The 23,342-nt window shown below is 37.7% G+C and overlaps 2 protein-coding genes across 4 annotated transcripts; one reads left to right on the forward strand and one right to left on the reverse strand.

Moving 5' to 3' along the window:
* Nucleotides 1-83: 83 nt before the first annotated feature.
* Nucleotides 84-21,947, reverse strand: cfap161 (cilia and flagella associated protein 161). The gene is made up of 7 exons (XM_056236033.1): nucleotides 21,870-21,947; nucleotides 21,627-21,716; nucleotides 2,818-3,056; nucleotides 2,662-2,743; nucleotides 2,414-2,572; nucleotides 1,621-1,694; nucleotides 84-352 (listed from the first exon to the last, which is right to left on the reverse strand). The coding sequence occupies exons 1-7, from the start codon at nucleotides 21,939-21,941 to the stop codon at nucleotides 148-150; spliced, it is 921 nt and encodes a 306-aa protein (XP_056092008.1). The 5' UTR covers nucleotides 21,942-21,947; the 3' UTR covers nucleotides 84-147.
* Nucleotides 9,688-19,426, forward strand: LOC130071312 (uncharacterized). Of its 3 annotated transcripts, XM_056236025.1 has the most exons (8): nucleotides 9,688-11,819; nucleotides 12,046-12,235; nucleotides 12,307-12,418; nucleotides 13,266-13,522; nucleotides 13,638-13,837; nucleotides 14,273-14,432; nucleotides 17,792-17,932; nucleotides 19,340-19,426. In XM_056236025.1, the coding sequence occupies exons 2-8, from the start codon at nucleotides 12,049-12,051 to the stop codon at nucleotides 19,396-19,398; spliced, it is 1,116 nt and encodes a 371-aa protein (XP_056092000.1). In that variant the 5' UTR covers nucleotides 9,688-11,819; nucleotides 12,046-12,048; the 3' UTR covers nucleotides 19,399-19,426. The 3 variants fall into 3 exon arrangements, 2 of the variants coding, with proteins under 2 accessions (XP_056092000.1, XP_056092001.1); XM_056236026.1 differs by lacking the exon at nucleotides 9,688-11,819 and having other exon boundaries at nucleotides 11,974-12,235; XR_008803992.1 differs by lacking the exons at nucleotides 13,266-13,522; nucleotides 13,638-13,837; nucleotides 14,273-14,432; nucleotides 17,792-17,932; nucleotides 19,340-19,426 and having other exon boundaries at nucleotides 12,307-12,392.
* Nucleotides 21,948-23,342: the final 1,395 nt, after the last annotated feature.

The raw sequence follows: 23,342 nt of genomic DNA on the forward strand, positions 1-23,342 counted from the left end.
TTATGGAATTCTCTAGTTTGTAAATGAAAAATCAATAGAGCTCACGAATGGAAATATGTATAGTAAATATATAAAGAAATAAATAATTTTCAAAAATATTTATTGATATTATTATTGTGTTATTTTCCTTCTATGTTTCTGTTCTTTTTAACTGCACTCTTTTACTTGTGTGTCCTCTTGGTTTTCTCTTTGCTCATCCGTTATGACTGTGTCTTGCTGCAGTTGCATCAGGGTTTCATTTTGATTGGCAGGATGAGCGGTAAAAAACAGCCAATGGTTATTGTCCCGCTCAGCTTTATGGGAGTCCAAGAAGGTGTGAGCAGTGAGTTCATATTCTTTACCAAAAGGAGTCCTAAACACACAAACAGAAAAGAAAAACACTAGTAAATATCCCCACAAAATGAACATTAAATTAGACTGACCTGTTTTAAAGCTCAAGTTTATATGTATATATATATATACAGTGCTGGTGAGAATTATTTGCCCTCTTGGTAAATATGATCAAAGATGGCTGTAAAAAATAAATCTGCATTGTTTATCCTTTTGATATTTTATTTAAAATCATCAAAAATAAATATTTGGTCAAAAGTTTGGAAAAATTACTATTTTTTAATGTTTTTAAAAGTAGTCTCTTATGCTCATCAAGGCTGCATTTATTTGATCAAAAATACAGAAAAAAATGTGTAATATTGTGAAATAAAATAAAATAATGGTTTTCTATTTGAATATACTTTCAAATATAATTTATTTCTGAGATGCAAAGCTGAATTTTCAGCCTCATTACTCCAGTCTTCTGTGTCACATGTTCCTTCAGAAATGATTCTAATATGCTGATTTATTATCAATGTTAGAAACAGTTGTGCTGCTTAATATTTTATAACCTGTGATACTTTTTTCAAGATTCTTTGATGAATAAAAAGTAAAAAAAGAACAGGTTATTTAAAATAGAAATCTTTTGTAACAATATACACTACTGTTCAAAAGTTTGCGGTCAGCCAATTTTTTCTTTCTTTTTTGAAAGAAATTATTATTATATACAACAATGTTAAATGATAATATACTATATAATGATAATATATATAATAAATGATAATATATGATTATATCCAGTAATGATGCTGACAATTCAGCTTCGTGTCATAGAAATAAATTATATGTTAAAGTATATTAAAATAGAAAACCATTATTTTAAATTGAAATATTTTAAAATATTATTGTTTTTTTCTGTATTTTTGATCAAATAAATGCAGCCTTGATGAGCATAAGAGACTTCTTAATGCAACTACATATTTCTGAGTGAGACAAGATTCAAATTAAATGACCGACTTCTTAATGCAACTACATATTTCTGAGTGAGACAAGATTCAAATTAAATGACCCATCATACCACTGATCAGCTCTACCAAACTTGGATGTCTTTTTGATTGATACTGTGAAGCAGCTTTGATACAATCTGTATTGTGAAAAGCGCTATATAAATATATTTGACTTGACTTGACTTGACAAGATAACAAGAAAATGAAGAATGCAAAGTGGATTTTATTGATTAGGAACTTGTAATATTAAGCCATTCCCTCAACACTTGAATTGAAACTTTTACAGTATAAAATAAAACATTACCATAGGATGTGATTGCTGAGTGCAGCCAGACATTGATTTGTCTTAAAGTGGGAAATCAAAACCTTGCTGTTCACCTGCCAAAACAAAGCATTCACGTCAGGTTATTAAGGCAACACCAAGTAACTTTTCCTCAGCGGTCGCCCTACAGGTTGGAAGAGGAATTGTCCATTACCGCTGTCGTAAATAATTTAGCCTACCGCAGCCTACGGTCGCACGCACGCTCGCTGTTTATCCAGCACCGGCTTTGGAATCAACAATGGCAGACATCCCAACCTGCAAGAAGTCATTTCAGGGAGGTATATCTTGGTGACTGGATTGTTGACGGGGGGGGGTGGCGGGTTGACTAGCTTTCGTGAGGCACACTCGCAAGGTCTCTCGCTCTCTCTCTCTCTGCCGTGCACGTGCTATGTATGTTATGCGCGCAGTATGTTCTGTCTCGCATGCGCGCTCTAGATTCCGGGAGATTTGAACTAATTTGCGGGCATCAGGGAGACGCTATCAATATGCGGGAGACTCCCAGGCCACAGACAATTTGAGAAAGTGGTGGGGGAAGTGACGTATGCCGTAAAGCAGTCGAATTTTGTAGTTCTTTTTGTGCTCGGGTTACTACCCGAAACCCGAAGTTACATAGTGCAAGTAAAAGCGATACAGACCACGTCAGGCTATGGCAGACGTGTCATTTAACCTATTGTAAATCGATGTACCATCACAAGGGTCTTGGAAATATATTATGAAGGTTGAAAAACTACATAGTGTTGCTTTAAGTTGCCAATAAAAACAAAAGTGTGTGCACCTGAACAGGGTATCCCTCATTTTCAAGCCTTTCTTGGGGGTCAAAGTAAAGGACCTTCCACCAGCACAGGAAATCAAACTTCTCAACCAAACTCAACTCCTGTAGTCGAGACTTCTTAGCACACTTCAGAAATGTTCGGTGATCACTGGAAAGGAACAGCTATGTAGAGTCAAACAGATTGCATGTTAAGATATGGCAAACTCAGCAATTACAAAACAACTGTGCATACATTTCATTCGCTTGTTTACCTCTCCGGCAAAGTCTGCAGTAGTTCTCAGGGCAAAGCTTTGATCGTATCTGAGCAGCTCTCCATCTGAGGTCCCATCAACACTGAATCACATGATATAACAGATCAGAAACTACGTGTGTGCGATTGAGTACATCTGAATGTGCATGTGCAATACCTTGTAATGATAAAGGCGTTTCTAACACAAGGGGTCATGCTGTGGGATCCCCCCACTTGGAGGGGCCCGAGAAGGTGGGGGACTGAATTTGTCTCTGAACGTGATGCGATATTACTGATGTCGCCAATGATGCTAAGAACACAAGTGCCACGCTGGTCATGCTCTCCACCTCCAGAGTTCACCAGCATGATTGTGTCACCAAAGTGCAGAAAGCCATCCTGCGTCACTGATAAACTCACCTAAACAAAAAATATAATCAGTCTCACATTTAGCAGACAAACAGTCACAGTTAAAGTCGACACAAGACGGAAGTTGCATCTTTTCTTCCCTATTATGACATATATCCAAGTGAAAACGCTTCTCTAACAAGAATAAATGTAGGGGCAGGACTTGATATTGTCCATCGGGAATTGAATTGAAGGTTGTGGTTTACTATTGCTGTGATCTCATGTGAGACGCCAGTAGGAGAGAGAATAGATGTCGTTGAAAGAAGAAGGATAAGTTGTTTTGGTTAAAGGGATCATTTACTCACCCTCAAGTTGTTCCAAACCTGTATGAGTTTCTTCCTTCTGCTGAACACAAAAGAAGATATTTTAAAGAATGTTGGTGACAGTTGACGGCACCCATTGACTTCTATAGTAATTTTTTTTTTCCTACTATTGAAGTCATGGTGTCTGGTTAGCAAAATTGTTTAAAATATCTTATTTTGAGTTCAGCAGAAGAAAGAAACTCGTACAGGTTTGGAACAACTTGAGGGTGAGTAACTTAAATGATGACAAAATATTTTGTGTCCATTTTTTTTGGGGGGGGGGGGGGGGGGGGGGGGGTGAACTATCCCTTTAAAGATTAGTACACGAATTAAAAAAATAATAATGATGTGCACGGATAAATCAATTTTGATTTCATTGTGACTTTAAAAATGTCCGAGCATCATTGCATTAGATAAAAAAAAAAAAAAATCAAATAAAGCATAGTTACAATTCAAGCAAACCATTTACGAAAGGGTTTTGAATAATAGACAATTAGGGTATTAATTATTATCGGTCTTCTTGATATTTTATCTGATAAACCCGATCATCTTGCAGCATTGTTGAAAGACTCTTACCCAGATAGCAGACGGATGTGGGCCACTTCAGGCAATGATTCGGCACTGGTGGCCTTCTTATGGCCCGGACCAAATGTGTCTGAGCCTAAAGTGGCCCACATGTAAAATGGCAAATATGGGCCAAAAAATGTAAATCACATGTGGGCCATTTTAGGCAAAGATGCGGCACTCATGGCAATGTGTAATCTGAATCTTAGCCTAAAGTGGCCCATGTGATAGATAACAAATATGGCCCAAATATGACAAACCAAATATGGGCCACCTATGGCAAAAACGTGGCACAATTGACAATGACTAATCTGTATGTAAACCAAATATGGCCCACATATGTTTCAGCAAATGTGGCCCACTTATCTTAAAACATATATGGGCCAGGTTTGGCAAAGATATGGCTCAGTGTCACTGAATCATCTATATGTGAGCCAAAAGTGGCCCACATATAATGTTGCAAATGTGGCCCAGTTATTTAAAACATATCTGGGCCAGTTTTGGCAAAGATATGGCACAGTGGCACTGGCTCATCTGGATGTGAGCCAAAAGTGGCCCACATATAATCCTAAAAATGTGGCCCAGTTATCTTAAAACATATCTGGGCCAGTTTTGGCAAAGATATGGCACAGTGGCACTGGCTCATCTTGATGTGAGCCAAAAGTGGCCCACATATAATCCTAAAAATGTGGCCCAGTTATCTTATAACACATCTGGGCCAGGTTTGGCAAAGATATGGCTCAGGGACTACTGGCTCATCTGGATGTGAGCCAAAAGTGGCCCACATATAATGTTGCAAATGTGGCCCAATTATCTTATAACACATCTGGGCCAGGTTTGGCAAATATATGGCTCAGTGAGCACTAGCTCATCTGGATGTGAAACAAAAGTGTCCCACATATAATGCTGCAAATGTGGCCCAGTTATCTTATAAAACATCTGGGCCAGGTTTGGCAAAGATATGGCTAAGTGACCACTGGCTCATCTGGATGTGAGCCAAAAGTGGCCCACATATAATGCTGCAAATGTGGCCCAGTTATCTTATAACACATCTGGGCCAGGTTTGGCAAAGATATGGCTAAGTGACCACTGGCTCATCTGGATGTGAGCCAAAAGTGGCCCACATATAATGTGGAAAATGTGGCCCAATTATCTTATAACACATCTGGGCCAGGTTTGGCAAAGATATGGCTAAGTGACCATTGGCTCATCTGGATGTGAGCCAAAAGTGGCCCACATATAATGCTGCAAATGTGGCCCAGTTATCTTATAACACATCTGGGCCAGGTTTGGCAAAGATATGGCTAAGTGACCACTGGCTCATCTGGATGTGAGCCAAAAGTGGCCCACATATAATGTGGAAAATGTGGCCCAATTATCTTATAACACATCTGGGCCAGGTTTGGCAAAGATATGGCTAAGTGACCATTGGCTCATCTGGATGTGAGCCAAAAGTGGCCGACAAATAATCCTTAAAATGTGGCCCAGTTATCTTATAACACATCTGGGCCAGGTTTGGCAAAGATATGGCTCAGTGACCACTGGCTCATCTGGATGTGAGCCAAAAGTGGCCCACATATAATGTTGCAAATGTGGCCCAGTTATCTTATAACACATCTGGGCCAGTTTTGGCAAAGATTTGGCACAGTGGCACTGGCTCACCTCGAAGTGAGCCAAAAGTGGCCCATATATAATGTTGCAAGTGTGGCCCAGTTATCTTATAACACATCTGGGCCAGGTTTGGAAAATATATGGCTCAGTAACCACTGGCTCATCTTGAAGTGAGCCAAAAGTGGCCCACATATAATGTTGCAAATGTGGCCCAGATATCTTATAACACATCTGGGCCAGGTTTGGCAAATATATGGCTCAGTGACCAATGGCTCATCTGGATGTGAGCCAAAAGTGGCCCACATATAATTTTGAAAATGTGGCTCAGTTATCTTATAACACATCTGGGCCACGTTTGACAAAGATATGGCTCATCGAGTACTGGCTCATCTGGATGTAAGCCAAAAGTGGCCCACATATAATGTTGCAAATGTGGCCCAGTTATCTCAAAACATATCTGGGCCAGGTTTGGCAAATATATGGCCGAGTGACCACTGGCTCATCTGGATGTGAGCCAAAAGTGGCCCACATATAATGTGGCAAATGTGACCCAATTATCTTATAACACATCTGGGCCAGGTTTGGCAAAGATATGGCTCAGTGACCACTGGGCCATCTGGATGTGAGCCAAAAGTGGCCCACATATAATGTTGAAAATGTGGCTCAGTTATCTTATAACACATCTGGGCCACGTTTGACAAAGAAATGGCTCATCGAGTACTGGCTCATCTGGATGTAAGCCAAAAGTGGCCCACATATAATGTTGCAAATGTGGCCCAGTTATCTCAAAACATATCTGGGCCAGGTTTGGCAAATATATGGCTGAGTGACCACTGGCTCATCTGGATGTGAGCCAAAAGTGGCCCACATATAATGTGGCAAATGTGACCCAATTATCTTATAACACATCTGGGCCAGGTTTGACAAAGATATGGCTCAGTGACCACTGGCTCATCTGGATGTGAGCCAAAAGTGGCCCTCATATAATGTTGAAAATGTGGCCCAGTTATCTTATAACACATCTGGGCCACGTTTGGCAAAGATATAGCTCATCGAGCACTGGCTCATCTGGATGTGAGCCAAAAGTGGCCCACATATAATGTTGCAAATGTGGCCCAGTTATCTTAAAACATATTTGGGCCAGGTTTGGCAAATATATGGCACAGTGGCACTGGCTCATCTAGATGTGAGCCAAAAGTGGCCCACATATAATGCTGCAAATGAGGCCCAGTTATCTTAAAATGTATTTGGGCCAGTTTTGGCAAAGATATGGTACAGTGGCACTGCCTCATCTGGGTGTGAGCCGAAAGTGCCACCCATATGACATGGCAAATATGGCCCATATAATTCATAACAATTTGTACCACATTTAGAAAATATATGGCACAGTCAGCATTGGCTAATCAGGGTGTAAGTCTAACTTGGCCCACATTCGAATCAAAATATGCCCCCCAAAAATGTAAACCTACGTGACAAGTCTGGCTTATCAACACTTCTGACAATGACTAATTTAGCTTAAAAGGACAGACTTTGAAAATGCCTTGAAATTTTTTTTAACAACATTTAACAATATTTTTTGGTATAGATGCAGCAGACACAGGCTGTGTCTCGTGTACACCAATGCATTTTTTTTTCACGTGACTGGTGTGTTTATTCAATTGTTTTCAATGGGAGTGCCGCGTTTTTAAAACGCCATGAGTGTGACGAGGTGCTGAGCGTTTTTAAAAAAATTTTATCTGGCTATAAAGCGCTGACCACTCAGCATTTTTTACAGATCGGCGAGAGTTAAAGAATGTTAAACTTTGGTTAAAACGCTCATCACTGTCACTTTCTACCAGACCGTCCAATCACAATGGACCACACATACCACACTGACCAACTGTCACAACATTCTTTCTGTACAACATCAAATAGAGTAGATGGAAAAATAATATTTCTGGTCTCCGAACATACGTGTCTATATGACATCCGTACTATACAAACATTTTTAGTATTATACAAATTATCAGGGAAATCAGTTACAAGTAAACTGTGCCACAGATATTCTGTATAGCAACAAAGCATCTCAACAAAACAACAACAACAACAACAACAAAAACGCTGCACTGCCAAAACACAATCGCTCACAGCTAGGCCTTTTCAGATTGCCATAGCATTTTCAGCTGGCTAAAAACGCTTTGGTAGACACATGGCCTAAGGCTGGATGTGAGGCCACATGTTATGACATTGTGCTCACATATGTTTTGTAGGTAGAGTGTTTAGAAAAGTTCAAGTGTCTAAGTTCAAACTTATGAAGAGGTTTTTTTATGGTTTTGGGATGTGCAAGAAGATATTTAGTTGCTATTTGTGCAAAGCTAGGGGCACAATGATTTTGCCAAGTACATGTCCCTGTATCAACATATTTTTGTTGATCTAGGAACATCATTCCGGTTCATAAAAATAGTCCTAACTCTAACCCTAACCCTAACCCTACAATCAGAGGGACATTATAATAACACTGATAGAAGCATGGTTGAAAGCCTTAACTTCGCATAACTTCAAACTTCAATTCTAATTTGTCGATATGAATGCTGTTCCAGGATCAAGAAAGATGTTGAGCCAGGAACATGTTGTAGCCTACTTTGGCTATTTTTATAACAAACGCACTGGATTTGTAGTGGAGAATAGGTCAAAAAGGTTGTGATTCACTGTTCGTGTGACCCCACAAAGGGTAATATTTGAAACCCCCTTAAAATATTCAAATATTTAAAATAGCTATAATCAAATGAAAAAATTAAAATATTGAAAATATTGAAAATATAAAAAAATATTGTAATATTTTAAATAAACATTTTAAATAAATAAATAAACATTTAATTTTATTACATTTTTGGCTTAATATAATTAACATTTATGCAACTGTCATTTTAGGCTATACATTATCTTTCTTAAAGATAAAAAAATATATAATTTTAACATTATAATTTATGAAATATAATTAAATGAACGACAAATTAGTGAAGCTCTTGTGAGAAAATATTATTATTTTGATAATTAACTTTTTCATTTTTTTTTGTTTCAGCTTACTTATTTATTAGAGATAAGATCTCTATTTTGTTTATAACAAAATATTTACTGCATGTGAAGTTGTCTTTGAAAAAAAAAAAATCAAACGGACGATTCGGGCCTTTAAATTTAAACGTAGCTGTAAAGCGTGAAAAAGGCGCTCGAAACCAAAGTCAGTTAGAGGTTGAAAAAAATCAAACCGACGATTCGGGCCTTTAAATTTAAACGTAGCTGTAAAGCGCGAAAAAGGAGCTCGAAACCAAAAGGCCAGAGGATTGTCAGTTGGAGGGAGGACGAAATCTGCAAACAATCAAGGTAAGATATAATCGATACATTTATATTTTCTAGGCGATTGCTTCGTTATATCCATGTTGTGTGAGTTAATGGAATAACTTCTAATTTCGAAGTAACATAATTTTGGCAGTATAACTCTAAGCTAGATCTAGTATGGTTCTCGAATGCGAAATGAATCGATTGAACGGGCGCGCCAATATATTTATATTTGCTCATCTTGCCAATCTTCAGTCGGTTCTGCACGGTGAAAGTATTTAACTCTTGCTTATTTTGGCACAACGATGAAAAATGTATATAGCCTAGTGTAATATTTTATTCATGTTTATACATTGGGCATACAGTAATACTGCAGTAACTGCACTAGTTGTATTACTTTGTGAAAGCATTTTTCGTTAACTACAATAATGCACAAATTACTACATGCTTTTTATTACAATAAAAGCTTTTATGAGATGATTACAAAGTAATAATAGCCTAATAGATATTATTGAGCAAGTTGGTTCAGGTATTCTGTATTTCACATTTTTAGTATACCCTAGTCATTTTAAAATTAGTTTGTCTGCTTTGTTTTATTTTTTTATTTACTGTTTTGAGTCAGGATGTTTTTCACCTTAATAACACATGTCAATGTGATTTGCTACAGAAAACTGCTGGTGGGAATAAAAGCCTACAGTTTAGAATTCACTGTCACCATTAAGGTAAGCTGCTGATACATTTCATGTGGTACAAAATAAAAAAGTATCAATGTAAAAAATGTTTTTTTTTTTTTCTTTTCTTTTTTCAGCGTACCTCATTAATGACTGCACTTTGTGTAATTGTAGGTGTAATTACTGTGTCATGGAGAGAGAAAAGTGGAATATCACTCGCAGCAATTTAAGGAAAAGGGCTGTTAAAAGAGTCACCCAGTTTATGAAATCTTTGAATGATGAGGATAGTATGGATTGTACTAATGAAGAGCATAGTGTTGAAAATGAAGTAGTTACTTCAAGCTTTGTTTTGCCACCAATCTGTGGATCAGAAAGTGATGGGGAAAGTGAATCAGCAAGTGACGAGGATAGCCTTGATATTACTAAAGAAGATCTAGTAGGATGTTTGAGAGACTGGGCAACACATTTTCGCATTTCATTGATTGCTTTGTCTGCCCTTTTGTCGATACTGAAAGTCCATCACCCATCTTTGCCAAAAGATGCAAGAACATTACTCAAAACACAGACTCATTATAGTGTTGTTTCCTTGGCGAGTGGATCATTCCATTACTTTGGTATACAGAAAATGTTCAGCCACATATTTCAGAAGCTTACATTAGTTGTCCGGAATCATCACAGCTTCAAATTACAATTAAACATGGATGGTCTTCCAATTTTTAAAAGTTCAGGTGTACAGTTCTGGCCAATTTTAGGAATGCTCCAGGCTTACACTAGGAAACCTGTGCTGATTGCTCTTTACTGTGGGAACTCGAAGCCTCAGTCATTGTCAGAATATCTGAAGGATCTGGTCTGTGAGTTGAAATCCTTGAGCACTGGTTTTGTTGTTAATGGAAAGACCTTCTTCTTGAATGTGTGCTCGGTAATCTGTGATGCTCCTGCAAGGGCTTTTATTAAGGGTATTAAGTCACACAATGGATACAGTGGCTGCGATAAATGTGTACAGTCTGGCATTTACATTAATAATCGCATGACATTCCCAGAACTTAATTCTAGGGTAAGAACCAATGTTTCATTTTCAAATGCAGAGGATGAAGACCACCATGTACAACATTCCCCATTTTGTGAAACATCTGTTCCCATGGTTAGTGGATTTCCACATGACTATATGCATTTAGTGTGCTTAGGCGTGGTGCGTCGTCTGCTTGATTTGTGGATGGGAACTCGCGGCAAGTTGAGTTACCGTATTTCATCCAGGCAAGTGTCTATCATTTCTGGCAAACTGCTTGCTCTCAAGAGTTACATACCCTCTGAATTTGCTAGAAGACCAAGGGCACTTGATGAAAGGTTACGATGGAAAGCAACAGAACTTAGGCAGTTCTTACTTTACACTGGTCCAGTAGTTTTGAGGGATGTGCTGACTACTGAGGTTTACCAAAATTTTATGTTGTTGTCTGTGGGCATATATATCTTGGCAAGTCCAACATATTGTTTGCTGTTAAATGACTTTGCAAACACACTACTTAGATCATTTGTTAAGCATTTTGGTGAACTCTATGGTCACTGTTTTGTAGTGTACAACATACATGGTCTAACTCATCTCAGTGATGATGTGAAGGTGCATGGCCACTTAGATTTAATATCAGGGTTTCCTTTTGAAAACTACTTAAAAAAAATTAAAGGAATGGTTAGAAAACCTAGCTCTCCACTACAGCAAGTTATACGCAGAATTTCAGAACTTGATTCAACAAGTTTAAATGATGAGGAAACCCAGAAAGCTCACAAAAAATTGAAAATGCTGCACTCAGATGGACCTGTTCCAGAAGGATTCACAGGAGCGGTCTCCCAATTTAAGGAACTGTCGATAGATGAGTTTGTCATCAACACATCAGAGAGGGACAGATGTATAAAAATGAACAATAAGATACTATTGGTTCAGAATATAATTGTCTTTGAAAATGAGGAATATATTGTCTGCAAAGAATATAGACACATTGCAAAGTTCTTTGATTATCCCATTGTGTCCACTGATTTGGGAATTTGTTTTGTGTCAGATCTGTCACCAAAGCTGATGTGCTTAACATTAGATGCCAAAATGCAGAAGTGTGTCCGGTTGCCTGTGGAGGTTGGATTTGTTGTCATTCCACTTCTTCATGCAGACCCATCCTAAATGTCATTCATAGCGTGGTGTTTTGGTAGACTTTAAAGCTGAATTTTAGATAGTCCAATCTTTTTCAAAATGAATTTATGTGCAGACTGGCATCACAATTAGACAGCAGTGACAGAGTCCAGCCTGCCTTGGTTTATCTCAGTAGGTGTGTACCATATTTATACTTCTAATAACTTGCATTGGTTCTGAAACATGTGTTAATAAGGACATTTATGTGCACTTAAATCATCATTCACCTTTTAAAGCCCTTATTATGATTATCATAAAAAAAAATGGTTTCTAATTATGTTCATTTGTTTAAATTAAAAAAGTCCAAAAGTTATAAGTGCATACTCTTAATGTTAGTTACTTTGTGCCTCTTTCTGTTCTAGGTCATGTTTTACATTGTAGAGTTTCTAGAAACCCAAGAAGTTGAAGTGGTACCAGCACTTTGGGTTGAAGAAGAAATATGTCAATGGCCTGCTCAATACAGACGTGATGAATTAGTAAAGGCCATAAGAAGTGAGGAGCAACCTGGAAACATGTGGGACGCATATTCTGTTAGAATTTTATATAAAGCTGGTATGGACATATTATTATTTACCAATAGGCTTCACTTGTTAAAAAAAAGATCTAATGATATTTCTTTACAGCAACCTACAAAGCTGCTCGTCTGAAACTTCCTCAAGCGGAAACACAAACCGACCTTCAGACAGCAGAGGAAGAAGCTGTGGACGAAATTCCGAAGAAAAAGCGAAAAAGGCTGTAAGTATTAAAGTGCCATTCTACTACTATTGCTGTAGGCATAAAAAAAAAAGATGTTTATTGCTTGTAATATGTTTTTGTTCCTATTTAATATTTACTTGCTTTTATGTTTATGTTTTGAAGCTATATTCGTTTATATAAGCTACATTTAAAAAGTGTAATTTAAAGTGTAAAACTTATTTTTTAAAGTGTCATTATTTAAAAAAAAAAAAAGTTTTTATAAATACATACAGTATGTAATTCCATCAAAAACATTTTTTGAGGTGACTTAATCATGATCATGAGGTGACTAAAGATTCCCAGTTTCCAGCCATATTATACAATGATTTATTGCTTGTCTTTGTTGAATAATACAGAAGATAAAGAGCTTAAAAATAGTCAATTAAATCGCATTATTAGTAAAAAACAAAACAAAAACACACATTTTGATTATTTTCCTAACATTATTACATGTTCGGCCTCAAACTCTGACCATGATGACGTGTCACTACTTAAAGAGATCTTAGATTTGTTAGTGCATTAACATTTCTGCTAAATGTTTAGATTGGTTGGGGGGTAATATGCTTGTAATATATGCTTAGGGAAACCTTGGACATTGGCTTTAAATACAAGCTTAAATCTAAAAAAGGGTACAGCTGGGCAGATAAAGGCAGGAACACAAAACATTGACGATTCTTAAGGGAAACAGTTGGGCAACTAGGAGATAGTGGTGACAGAAGCGATAAACAGGGCAGGCAGGGAGGAACAGGAACAGCAGAAATTTGAGACACTACCAGACTAGACTGAGACTGATCTTTGAAATTGATTAAAATAAACTTTGATTTTATTTTCTGTGCCCCCTGACAAGACCAAACATTCGTTTTGAGAGTGACGACGAAGATTTGGTCAAACAAACAGGATCGTTGCCTCCAGCCCCAAAGATAACAGGACCAAACTTTGCAATTGAGTCTGCAATAAAGAGAAGAGTTCAAAATAAGCCTCAAACCCCAAAGCAGATGACAAGTCCTGAGCCCTGGCGTGCTGAAAAAAGCCCCGAACCCAGTCGGTCTATGGGAAGTTCTGAAGCACAACAGTCGGGAACAGTTACTTTAAGTGGTCTTGCTCGTAAGTGATTTATTAAATAAGTCCTCATGTCTCTTTCTAGATTTGTTTTCACAGGTGAATACAATTAATTATCTGTCAAAATTGCATAAATCACATGTTTGTCTTTTATTTTTAGCTCTTCTGCATAGAATTCTTACAAATCAGGAAATGATGATGGATCAACTAAAAGTCATCCTGATGAACATGCAGAAAATGGGCGAACCTGCTCATGGGCAGGATCCCATCGACAGAGACTTACTGCCGCTGAAAGATCTTACCTCCCTGCTGGCTGTGGAAAAACGTCTGAGGGAAGAGGCTGACCTCAAAAAAAAAATGGTAACTAACACTTTGCCTTACCAATATTGCATAAACTACTCCAACATACATTCAATTTGACTAAATTTTAATCAGACAATATATTAATATTCCACTTTATTAGACCATGGAAAACTAAAATTTATATTTTAAACTCGTTTTTTTTTTTTTTTTTTTTTTTTTTTTTTTTTACTGTGGTGTAAAATCTTGTGTTTAAACCTCAAGGACACTGCAACTTCATGTTTTCAGTTGAATATGGAACTGCATCAGTGATAGATTGACAGTCCTACAGTAGATAACAGGTTAAGAAAGCAAGTATCCAACAAAGAGATTGTTCTAAATGCCAACTAAGTGTGAAGTGATTTTATGTATTTTTTATTTTATTCTGAATTGGGTAACTGTGAGTAGTGTTTATATAAAACATTTATCCCTGTTTTTTTAAATGATCTTTTTTAGATTACTGCATTGAGCTTCATTGGAGGAGTCGATGTTAAGGATAGCGTTTGGCGGGTTATGGGGCACTGTATTACCAACTCCCTTGGCAAACAACTTAACTGGCGTGGCATCAATGGCAAAACAGCTTTCCACAAACTGCAGCTGAAAGATGTCATTACTGGTAAGTGTTACAGTACATTGCATCTTCAGTCTAATAAGTCCATTCTCTATTGCTTGCATGCTTGATGCATATTTGCTCAAATTACGTAATTATTAAAAAAGGTTGATTAAAAAAAGTAAACACTTAAATGCATACTTATGCACGGGTATGACAGCCAGCAGTTTGTCACTAAAAGCTTTATTGTGGAAACAATCCCAAACATAGCTGTCCATCTCCACACATGGAGCTCTCATACAATAAGAAACTGATGCAACAGGCAATCCATATTACCTGATGCATCCCTTACTAAAAAGAAGTATACTTTACAGTTAGGTCTGGGCGATAAAACGATAATGAAAATTATCGCAATATAAATTTTCTCAATAAAACAATATCAAGTGTTTGATAAATGTTCGATAATGTTCGATAAATCGATAATCGTGCCACACTGAACATTTATTAGCTCGGCTCAAAGTCCAAACTGCAGCGCAGCGTTTATCAGATCAGATGTTTACTTGCTGAATACAATTAAATATATATATCTCACATTTCATAGTGCAGTTAATATTAGTAGGCTAACATTACAGTAAATCCGTGGTAAATGATGAGAATTTGTACGGAAAAGCCTTCTGACTGTATCGTTGCGCACAGTGTTTCTCCTGTTTGTCAGCGCTGTTTCATCTGCCTTTAAACTGGTTTAAATCACTGAAACATTTGTGTTCTTCGCTGAATTCAAGCGCTTCTCACTGGATCTCACAGCGCTGTTTAGTGGTCGTGTGATTAAGACACCTGTCAAGTTTGAAATCCACCGGACTAACGGTTCAAGAGATAAGTGGTTAACAGACAGACAAACGTTTCTGTAATTTATAGATAGTTAACAAAAAGAACAGATAAAAATACTGTTAAAGTACCGGACCGATAAGCAGTATCGGTAAGAGTGGTAATACCATTAAAACCTTAACAATATCCCTACCACAACGTGCGTGCACTTTCCTTCTCTCAAAAAATATAACTGCTATCTGCCACATAATGAAACATCCTAACAAAAGCTCTCGTTTATACAGGCTGTATATTTTTCTTTACTTTCAAAGCTATGGGTTAACTTTTGTCCAGCCGATCTAGGCGTTTTAAAACAAACACACAAAAAACCCAGAGAGCCTAAAAAACAATCCTAATAATAATGTAGGACCGCATATAGGTTTATTTTCGTTTTGTTACATTATTTAGGCTATTTTCAAATACTTCAAGTGTACAAATAAAAACAAAAATATATCAAGAAAACACAATCTATTGAGTCAGCATGATAAAGCCGTTAAAGGGACTGCTCACGTCTTTTGCGCGCTCAAGTTCGATTTCAAATGTAGGCGCGCGGTGTGCGCGCTCATGATGGAAGCAACGCGGTCGCGGTGCGACGCGCTCTTTTTTTTTTCGAGTGCGTCCACGCCGCATCGAGATAAAACATATAGTGTATAAAACCGAAACAAGTAGCGTTCTAACTGAATGAATACAGCTAAACTACCTATATCCCTTAGTGAGCACGAAGCAGCAGCGCAGCCAGCCACCGAGTGTTCTATGTGTGTGTGCTAAACTGTGGCGCTGTTACAAAATAGCCTAAATTAAAGCATTTAAAGTTGGGGATAAACCATAGGCTAATTATATTTAGATTTATATTATACAGTAATATATAACTGCTTATAAAGGAATACAAATCAAGGAGTAAATCATTGAAAATTTCTTTCTATTGGTAAAAAAAAAAAAAAAAACCGGTCGACCAATAAGAATGTCAGTCGACCAAGACGGCATCGACCGATTACTCGACTAAACGACTAAAGTTGACAGCCCTACAAACTTTCCTCCTCACCGTGTCTATATTGTCTTAATTTAAGACAAATATAGACATGTCCTCTTCCTGGCAGATTTTTTGTAACATCTTTAATTGATTGAAACTTCTGAATTATTTTCAAATAATTTAGCTATTTTCTTACAGCCAGTTTCTATTTTGTGATGCTCAACAATCTTTTGCTGCACATCAGAATTATATTCTTTGGTTTTACTCATTGTGATGGATAGGGATGTCAATTTTCACAAATTCCCATGATCGATCATAATTTAAATTAACAATCAATTAATTGATTGATCTGTTAGCCTTTATAGTGCGATATGCATCTACTGCAGTGGCTATGGCCAACAGCATGACAGCGTCTGCAAATGCTGCTCAAAACGCTATGTTCCTCACCAAATCAATGAGAAGGGTTTTAAATATAATTAAAGGGCTAGTAGGATTGTAAAATGTTTTGATGTGGTTGATAATTAAATTAATTATTTAATAATCAAAAATAACTACTAATACAACGTGTCACCAACACGCCTCATATGCGCTTAGAATGTGTGACTGTTGTGGACGAGCTCTTCCTGGAACAACTGCACGCGCTGAATGAATCTGCTACCATTAAACTGGAGCACTTTGCTAGCACGTTGTTTATCTACAAGAAACGCATCCTATATGAGATTAATCATATATATTCAAAATAAACATAATATTACAAATTATATCTGCCCAAAATGACGCATGCACAAGTGAACTTTAAGTTATGTGCCATTCATTCAGAACTACTCATGTTGTGGACGCGCTCTTCCTGGAGCAACGCGACACGGCAGTAAACCCAAATAATTCACAATGTTTTATTACAATATTGTTCTCTTTATAATGTTATGTAATATTACAGTCCCAATAGTCATTATTAGTCGTGCACTGCCGTTTGAGCTGCACGTGCTGAAGCTGACGCTTTACTATAGAGTTAATTCTTAACCAAATGCATCCAATATGAGATAAATCAGATATAGATAGGCATCCACAAAATAAACAATATTACAACTTACATTTGCACAAAACAAAAGGCTGCGAATGCACACACAAACTAATAGTCTTGATGAAAGTGTAAAATGGTCCCAAACATAACTCCGGCACGCTTTCGCGGTTGAGCAGCACGCACGCGCATGAACCTGCTTAATCAATGATCGATAAGTTGTATCGATTAAATGTATTATCGGCAATTGTATTATCGTTGACATCCCTAGTGATGGATGATTAAGGGAATTTGGCCTTTGTGTTTCTTCATATTTAAACTCCTCTGAAACAAGAAAACATATCTATACAATTACATGTTCCTAGTCACCCTTGTTTGCTAAAAAAAAAGGTTAAACTTGTGCCTTTTGGGCATCCGGAAACAAAAAGTGTCCTTGTCCGTGGCCAAAATGTTATTTAGAGTGGCACTGGCAAAGTATGCATTTGGCTAATGCTTGTCTTCCTGCTAATTGTGTCCTAAGATTTTAAAAGTTGTCTAATCCATCCTTGCATTTACAATGTTATATATTTTTAGGAACGGTCAGAACCAATAGACTGACAGCTGCGGCCACTGATCAAGAAATTGAAACATTTATTAAAAAATGGCTTCATCTGTCAAGTGACCGAGACGGAGGGAGAAGAGAAAGGGAGAAACGGAGGAGGTCCCAAGACACCTGTAAGTCAGTTGTGTTTTTGCTATATGTGTATAATACCATGGTCTGTCTGAATACTTGATTATGGCCCTAGAAAATCTGTTTTATTTTTTCCCAAATTCCGTTTTTTCCTTTTTCATTTTTGCTAATTCCGTTTTTTCCATTTCCATGTTTGGGAATTCAGTTTTTTTTTTTACCCTTACTGTTATTTTAGTCGTAAAAAGAGTGTGCTTGTAATGCTAATGATTAAAATGTACACAAATAAAATAGGAATGACCTTACATTTATTGAGGTAACAGACATTTACTCTTACTTTTCTGCACAAATACTGCATGATGCAACATAACACTGCACTCTAAGTTCTTCAAGTAACAATAAAATATGGTTATGAGCTTTAAAATGTCCAGTAAAATAAATTATATTAGTTTATGCCAGGTAAGCAGCCGAAAATGAATAGTTGAATAAAGTCGTTATTTTTGTTTGTTTTTTTGCGCACGAAAAGTATTCTCGTCGCTTGATAAACTTAAGATTGAGCCACTGTAGTCACTCAGACTATTTTAACAATGTTTTTAATACGTTTTCTGGGCTGGCAAGTTTCAATCCCTTAGAAGCCTATGGAGGAGTGATCCAGCTCTCAGATTTAATCAAAAATATCTTAATTTTTGTTCCGAAGATGAACGAAAGTCTTACGGGGTTGGAACAACATGAGGGAGAGTAATTACTGACAGAATTTTCATTTTTGGGTGAACTATCCCTTTAACTACTTTAGTTGACATGAGGCATGAACAATTCTTTTACAGCATTTATAAATCTTAGTTAATGTTCTCCCAAATGCATTATTTAAATCAAAAGTTGTGAACTAACATGAACAAACAGTGAATGACTGAAAAATTAAAAAAGCTTAATAAATAATGCAGTTCATGTTAGTTAATACTAGTTAATACATTAATTAATGTTAACAATTAAGGCCTTTAGGCCTCATTATACTTCTGCGTCGGACCTACGCCGGAGCTTCTACGCTGTAGGCAACGCGTTGGTTTTCATTTATACTTTTGCGTCGTTGTCCGCGTTGACGCGCTATTACACTTGTAGAGGGAGCATGTGAAACCCTAGGGAGCGGTCCTGGCAGACAAATCACAGCGCTTGCGTCCACATAGAGTTGACGTGTTGTTACATTTTTGGAGAGGTGCACGTCAGGGTACGCTGAAGGGTACGCGCGCTACACACAGCCTACGACGCAGCTACGGCGTGAGTTCGACGCAGAAGTATAAATAGGCCTTTAGAGTTACCAAACTGTTTAATGCACTGGTAGGTCCAGTCCATTTTTTCCCCATTCAGTATTAATGTGCTATTGCTAGTAAAACACTATTGTAAAATCAGCATTCTGTTACTGAGTCAACAGTTTTTGTTTTTTTGTGTATCCAATAAAGGCTTGCAAGATTGCCATGATGACGCAGATGGGCCCAGTCAAGGAGGTCAAATTCTTTAATTTTGGATGGCTCCATTTGTCAGTGTTTTAAAAGTGTGTTTACTTCTGCGTTGTCTTTTTTTTGGGATGACCAACTGGAAACATATTTTGTTTTTTGTTTAGTTTTAAGATATTTTATATGCACATATTTTGTGTTTGTTTATTATTACTATTTTTTTTTAGATTGCTTTCCAGTTTTGAAAATTGAAACTTGCACTTGGTTGTTCTTTGAAAATATTAATAAATAATGCAAATGTTTTCAGAAATGTGTTTAAATCATCTGTTGTAACTTTTTTTAACATAGAAAGGGGGCATTTTTAAATTTCTCTTTAGTGTATATTTCTCTTAGTGTCAGGCACAGCATGCACACACAAAAACACACAGTTATGGTTTATTTATGTAATTCTTGACACACATGTGGCTGAACAAATGGCCTGCTTGTGGACCAGATCTGGCAAACCGGAGTGAATTGCAAAAGTGCCACCATTCCATTCTGCATGAGGAATGTTGGGAAAGACCAGGGTTTGTATAAAAATCAACTGTGGCCAGGTGTGGTTTATTTGGTTTGTGTTTGGGTTACATGTGGCATTGCTATGGCTTAATTGTGGCCCAAATCTGGCAAACAGGAGGGGACTGCCTTAAGTGCCATAATTTGCATCTGGCCCACATACCGCGTGAAATGATGGCACTTGAACGGTCCGTTCCTGTTTGCCAGATTTGGACCACAATTAGCCCAAAGCAATGCCGCATGTCAGCCATAAACAAAACAAATGAAGCAGAACTGGCCCACATCTGGCCCAGACACCAAAATTGCTGTGGCCCACACTTGACACTTTCATCTGGCCCACATACCGCATGGAATGATGGCACTTGGGCGGTCTGCTCCTGTTTGCCAGATTTGGGCCACAATTAAGCCATAGCAATGCCGCATGTCAGCCGTAAACAAAACAAATGAAGCAGAACTGGCCCACATCTGGCCCAGACACCAAAATTGCTGTGGCCCAGATCTGGCCCACACTTGACACTTTCATCTGGCCCACATACCGCGTGGAATGATGGCACTTGGGCGGTCCGCTCCTGTTTGCCAGATTTGGGCCACAATTAAGCCATAGCAATGCCGCATGTCAGCCGTAAACAAAACAAATGAAGCAGAACTGGCCCACATCTGGCCCAGACACCAAAATTGCTGTGGCCCAGATCTGGCCCACACTTGACACTTTCATCTGGCCCACATACCACGTGGAATGATGGCACTTGGGCGGTCCGCTCCTGTTTGCCAGATTTGGGCCACAATTAAGCCATAGTAATGCCGCATGTCAGCCGTAAACAAAACAAATGAAGCAGAACTGGCCCACATCTGGCCCAGACACCAAAATTGCTGTGGCCCAGATCTGGCCCACACTTGACACTTTCATCTGGCCCACATACCGCGTGGAATGATGGCACTTGGGCGGTCCGCTCCTGTTTGCCAGATTTGGGCCACAATTAAGCCATAGCAATGCCGCATGTCAGCCGTAAACAAAACAAATGAAGCAGAACTGGCCCACATCTGGCCCAGACACCAAAATTGCTGTGGCCCAATTCCGGCCCACACTTGACACTTTCATCTGGCCCACATACCGCGTGGAATGATGGCACTTGGGCGGTCCGCTCCTGTTTGCCAGATTTGGGCCACAATTAAGCCATAGTAATGCCGCATGTCAGCCGTAAACAAAACAAATGAAGCAGAACTGGCCCACATCTGGCCCAGACACCAAAATTGCTGTGGCCCAGATCCGGCCAACAGTTGACACTTTCATCTGGCCCACATACCCTTTGAACTTTAAACTGTGGGCTAGATGTGGGCCAGTTCTGCTTCATTTGTTTTGTTTATGGCTGACATGCGGCATTGCTATGGCTTAATTGTGGCCCAAATCTGGCAAACAGGAGCGGACCGCCCAAGTGCCATCATTCCACGCGGTATGTGGGCCAGATGAAAGTGTCAAGTGTGGGCCGGAATTGGGCCACAGCAATTTTGGTGTCTGGGCCAGATGTGGGCCAGTTCTGCTTCATTTGTTTTGTTTACGGCTGACATGCGGCATTGCTATGGCTTAATTGTGGCCCAAATCTGGCAAACAGGAGCGGACCGCCCAAGTGCCATCATTCCACGCGGTATGTGGGCCAGATGAAAGTGTCAACTGTGGGCCGGATCTGGGCCACAACAATTTTGCTATCTGGGCTGTCATAATCAGAAAATTGTTTTGTCTTACTGGTTTCAAAATGTTTTGTTTCAAAGCTCCTTCTTTCTGGACTGTGAGTTCGCCTCTGTCTTTTTGAAGAATGAAGTCCTTTAGGGTTTCCTGCAGAGACACTGATCATTTACTAGTGTGTTTAGTCAAAGAGTATAGAAGTACCTACTAGTTACTTCTATACTCTTTGGTTTAGTTCACTAATGAAACTTTACAGGCACACTCTTTAACTTAACCCTTATTAAATGCGTCAAAACAACACACCTCTTTTAAAGTCACGTCTTCATACCAGTTTCCCACACGAACGCGCGGATTATAGGTCCGGACATGAGCCATGTCACAGTCGTTGTAATTGTAAAGCCTGACAGACTGATAAGTGTGTAATATAATGTAAAATGCAAACGTAAACTAAATGCCCCTACTACAGATAAGAGCTGTTTCCATGGATGCGTAACAACACATGTGCGCTACTGCGCATGCGCAGGTTACGTCTCCATGGTAACACTTTCGTCCTTTTCTTAATTGATCTTGAAGTTTTGTGGTAAAAATACAGAAAAAAAAAACAGCCCAATATTGTGAAATGTTATTACAATTTAAAATAACGCTTTTCTAGTTTAATATACTTTAAAATATTATTTATTCCTGTGATGCAAAGCTGAATTTTCAGCATCATTACTCCAGTCTTCAGTGTCACATGATCCATCAGAAATCAGTCTAATATGCTGATTTATTATCAATTTTGAAAACAGTTGTGCTGCTTAATATTATTTTTTGGAACCTGCATGTGATACTTTTTTTAGGATTCTTTGATGAATAAAAACTTAAAAAAGAACAGCATTTATTTAAAAAAATAAATATTTTGTAATAATAGGCTATACACTACCGTTCAAAGGATTGTTGACAGTAATTTTTCTTTTCTTTCTTTTTTTAAAATAAATTAATTATTTTATTCCGCAAGAATGTGTTAAATTGATAAAAAGGTGATAGTAAAGATTTATATTGTTAGACAAGGTTTCTATTTTAAATAAATGCTGGTATATTTTTTAGCTTTTTATTCATCAATGAATCCTGAAAAAAGTATTACAGATTCCAAAAAAATATTAAACAGCACTTTTGTTTCCAACATTGATAATAACTGAGTATCAAATCAGCATATTAGAATGATTTCTGAAGGATCGTGACATTGAAGACTGGAGTAATGATGCTGAAAATAATAATACATAGGCCTAAATAAAGTATATTAAAATAGAAAACCATTATTTTAAATTGTAATATTTCTTCTTTCAAAAACATTAAAAATAGATGTCAAATTGTTTTATGTTGACATCATTACCTTTTCAGTGGTGTAAAGTATTTGAGTAAATGTAGCCTAACTAGTTACTGCACTTAAGTATCTTTTTTGACTACATTGTAGTTTTACTGAGTACCAAAGATAGCATCTTTTACCCATATTTGAAGAAGTATATGTACTCTTTACTCAGATACATTTGAGACAAGTAATGCACTCTTCTGAAAACTAACTTTTTCTGAAGCAGTTTATTTCTGCTACAAAAGAAGCGATATATAGAAGTGCCAAACTGGTCAACACTTTATTAGCAGGTAGTTGTGAATAGCAGTTGTTTTATATATGTCTTCTCCCTACAGTTTTGTCACGCTCTCTGTAAAACGAAACAATTTCTCATTTTAAGCATATTATCTTTTATTTTAGGGTGTCCCACTTTAGCCGAATGCTACGGT

This window comes from Rhinichthys klamathensis, unplaced genomic scaffold, assembly GCF_029890125.1.
Source record: "Rhinichthys klamathensis goyatoka isolate OS25496 unplaced genomic scaffold, OSU_Roscu_1.1 h1tg000436l_1, whole genome shotgun sequence".
Classification (NCBI taxonomy): domain Eukaryota; kingdom Metazoa; phylum Chordata; class Actinopteri; order Cypriniformes; family Leuciscidae; genus Rhinichthys; species Rhinichthys klamathensis.

Bases quoted from the DNA above. Each gene is read 5' to 3' on its own strand.
- LOC130071312 (XM_056236025.1), top strand. From the start codon at position 12,049: ATGTTTTACATTGTAGAGTTTCTAGAAACCCAAGAAGTTGAAGTGGTA. The intron at 12,236-12,306 runs GTATGGACATAT...ATTTCTTTACAG, and splicing joins TAGAATTTTATATAAAGCTG to CAACCTACAAAGCTGCTCGT. The intron at 12,419-13,265 runs GTAAGTATTAAA...CCCCCTGACAAG, and splicing joins AAGAAAAAGCGAAAAAGGCT to ACCAAACATTCGTTTTGAGA.
- cfap161 (XM_056236033.1), bottom strand. From the start codon at position 21,941: ATGGCTCATGTCCGGACCTATAATCCGCGCGTTCGTGTGGGAAACTGG. The intron at 21,717-21,869 runs GTGTGTTGTTTT...GTGTCTCTGCAG, and splicing joins AAGACGTGACTTTAAAAGAG to GAAACCCTAAAGGACTTCAT. The intron at 353-1,620 runs GTAATGTTTTAT...TTGTGTGTTTAG, and splicing joins CTCAGCAATCACATCCTATG to GACTCCTTTTGGTAAAGAAT.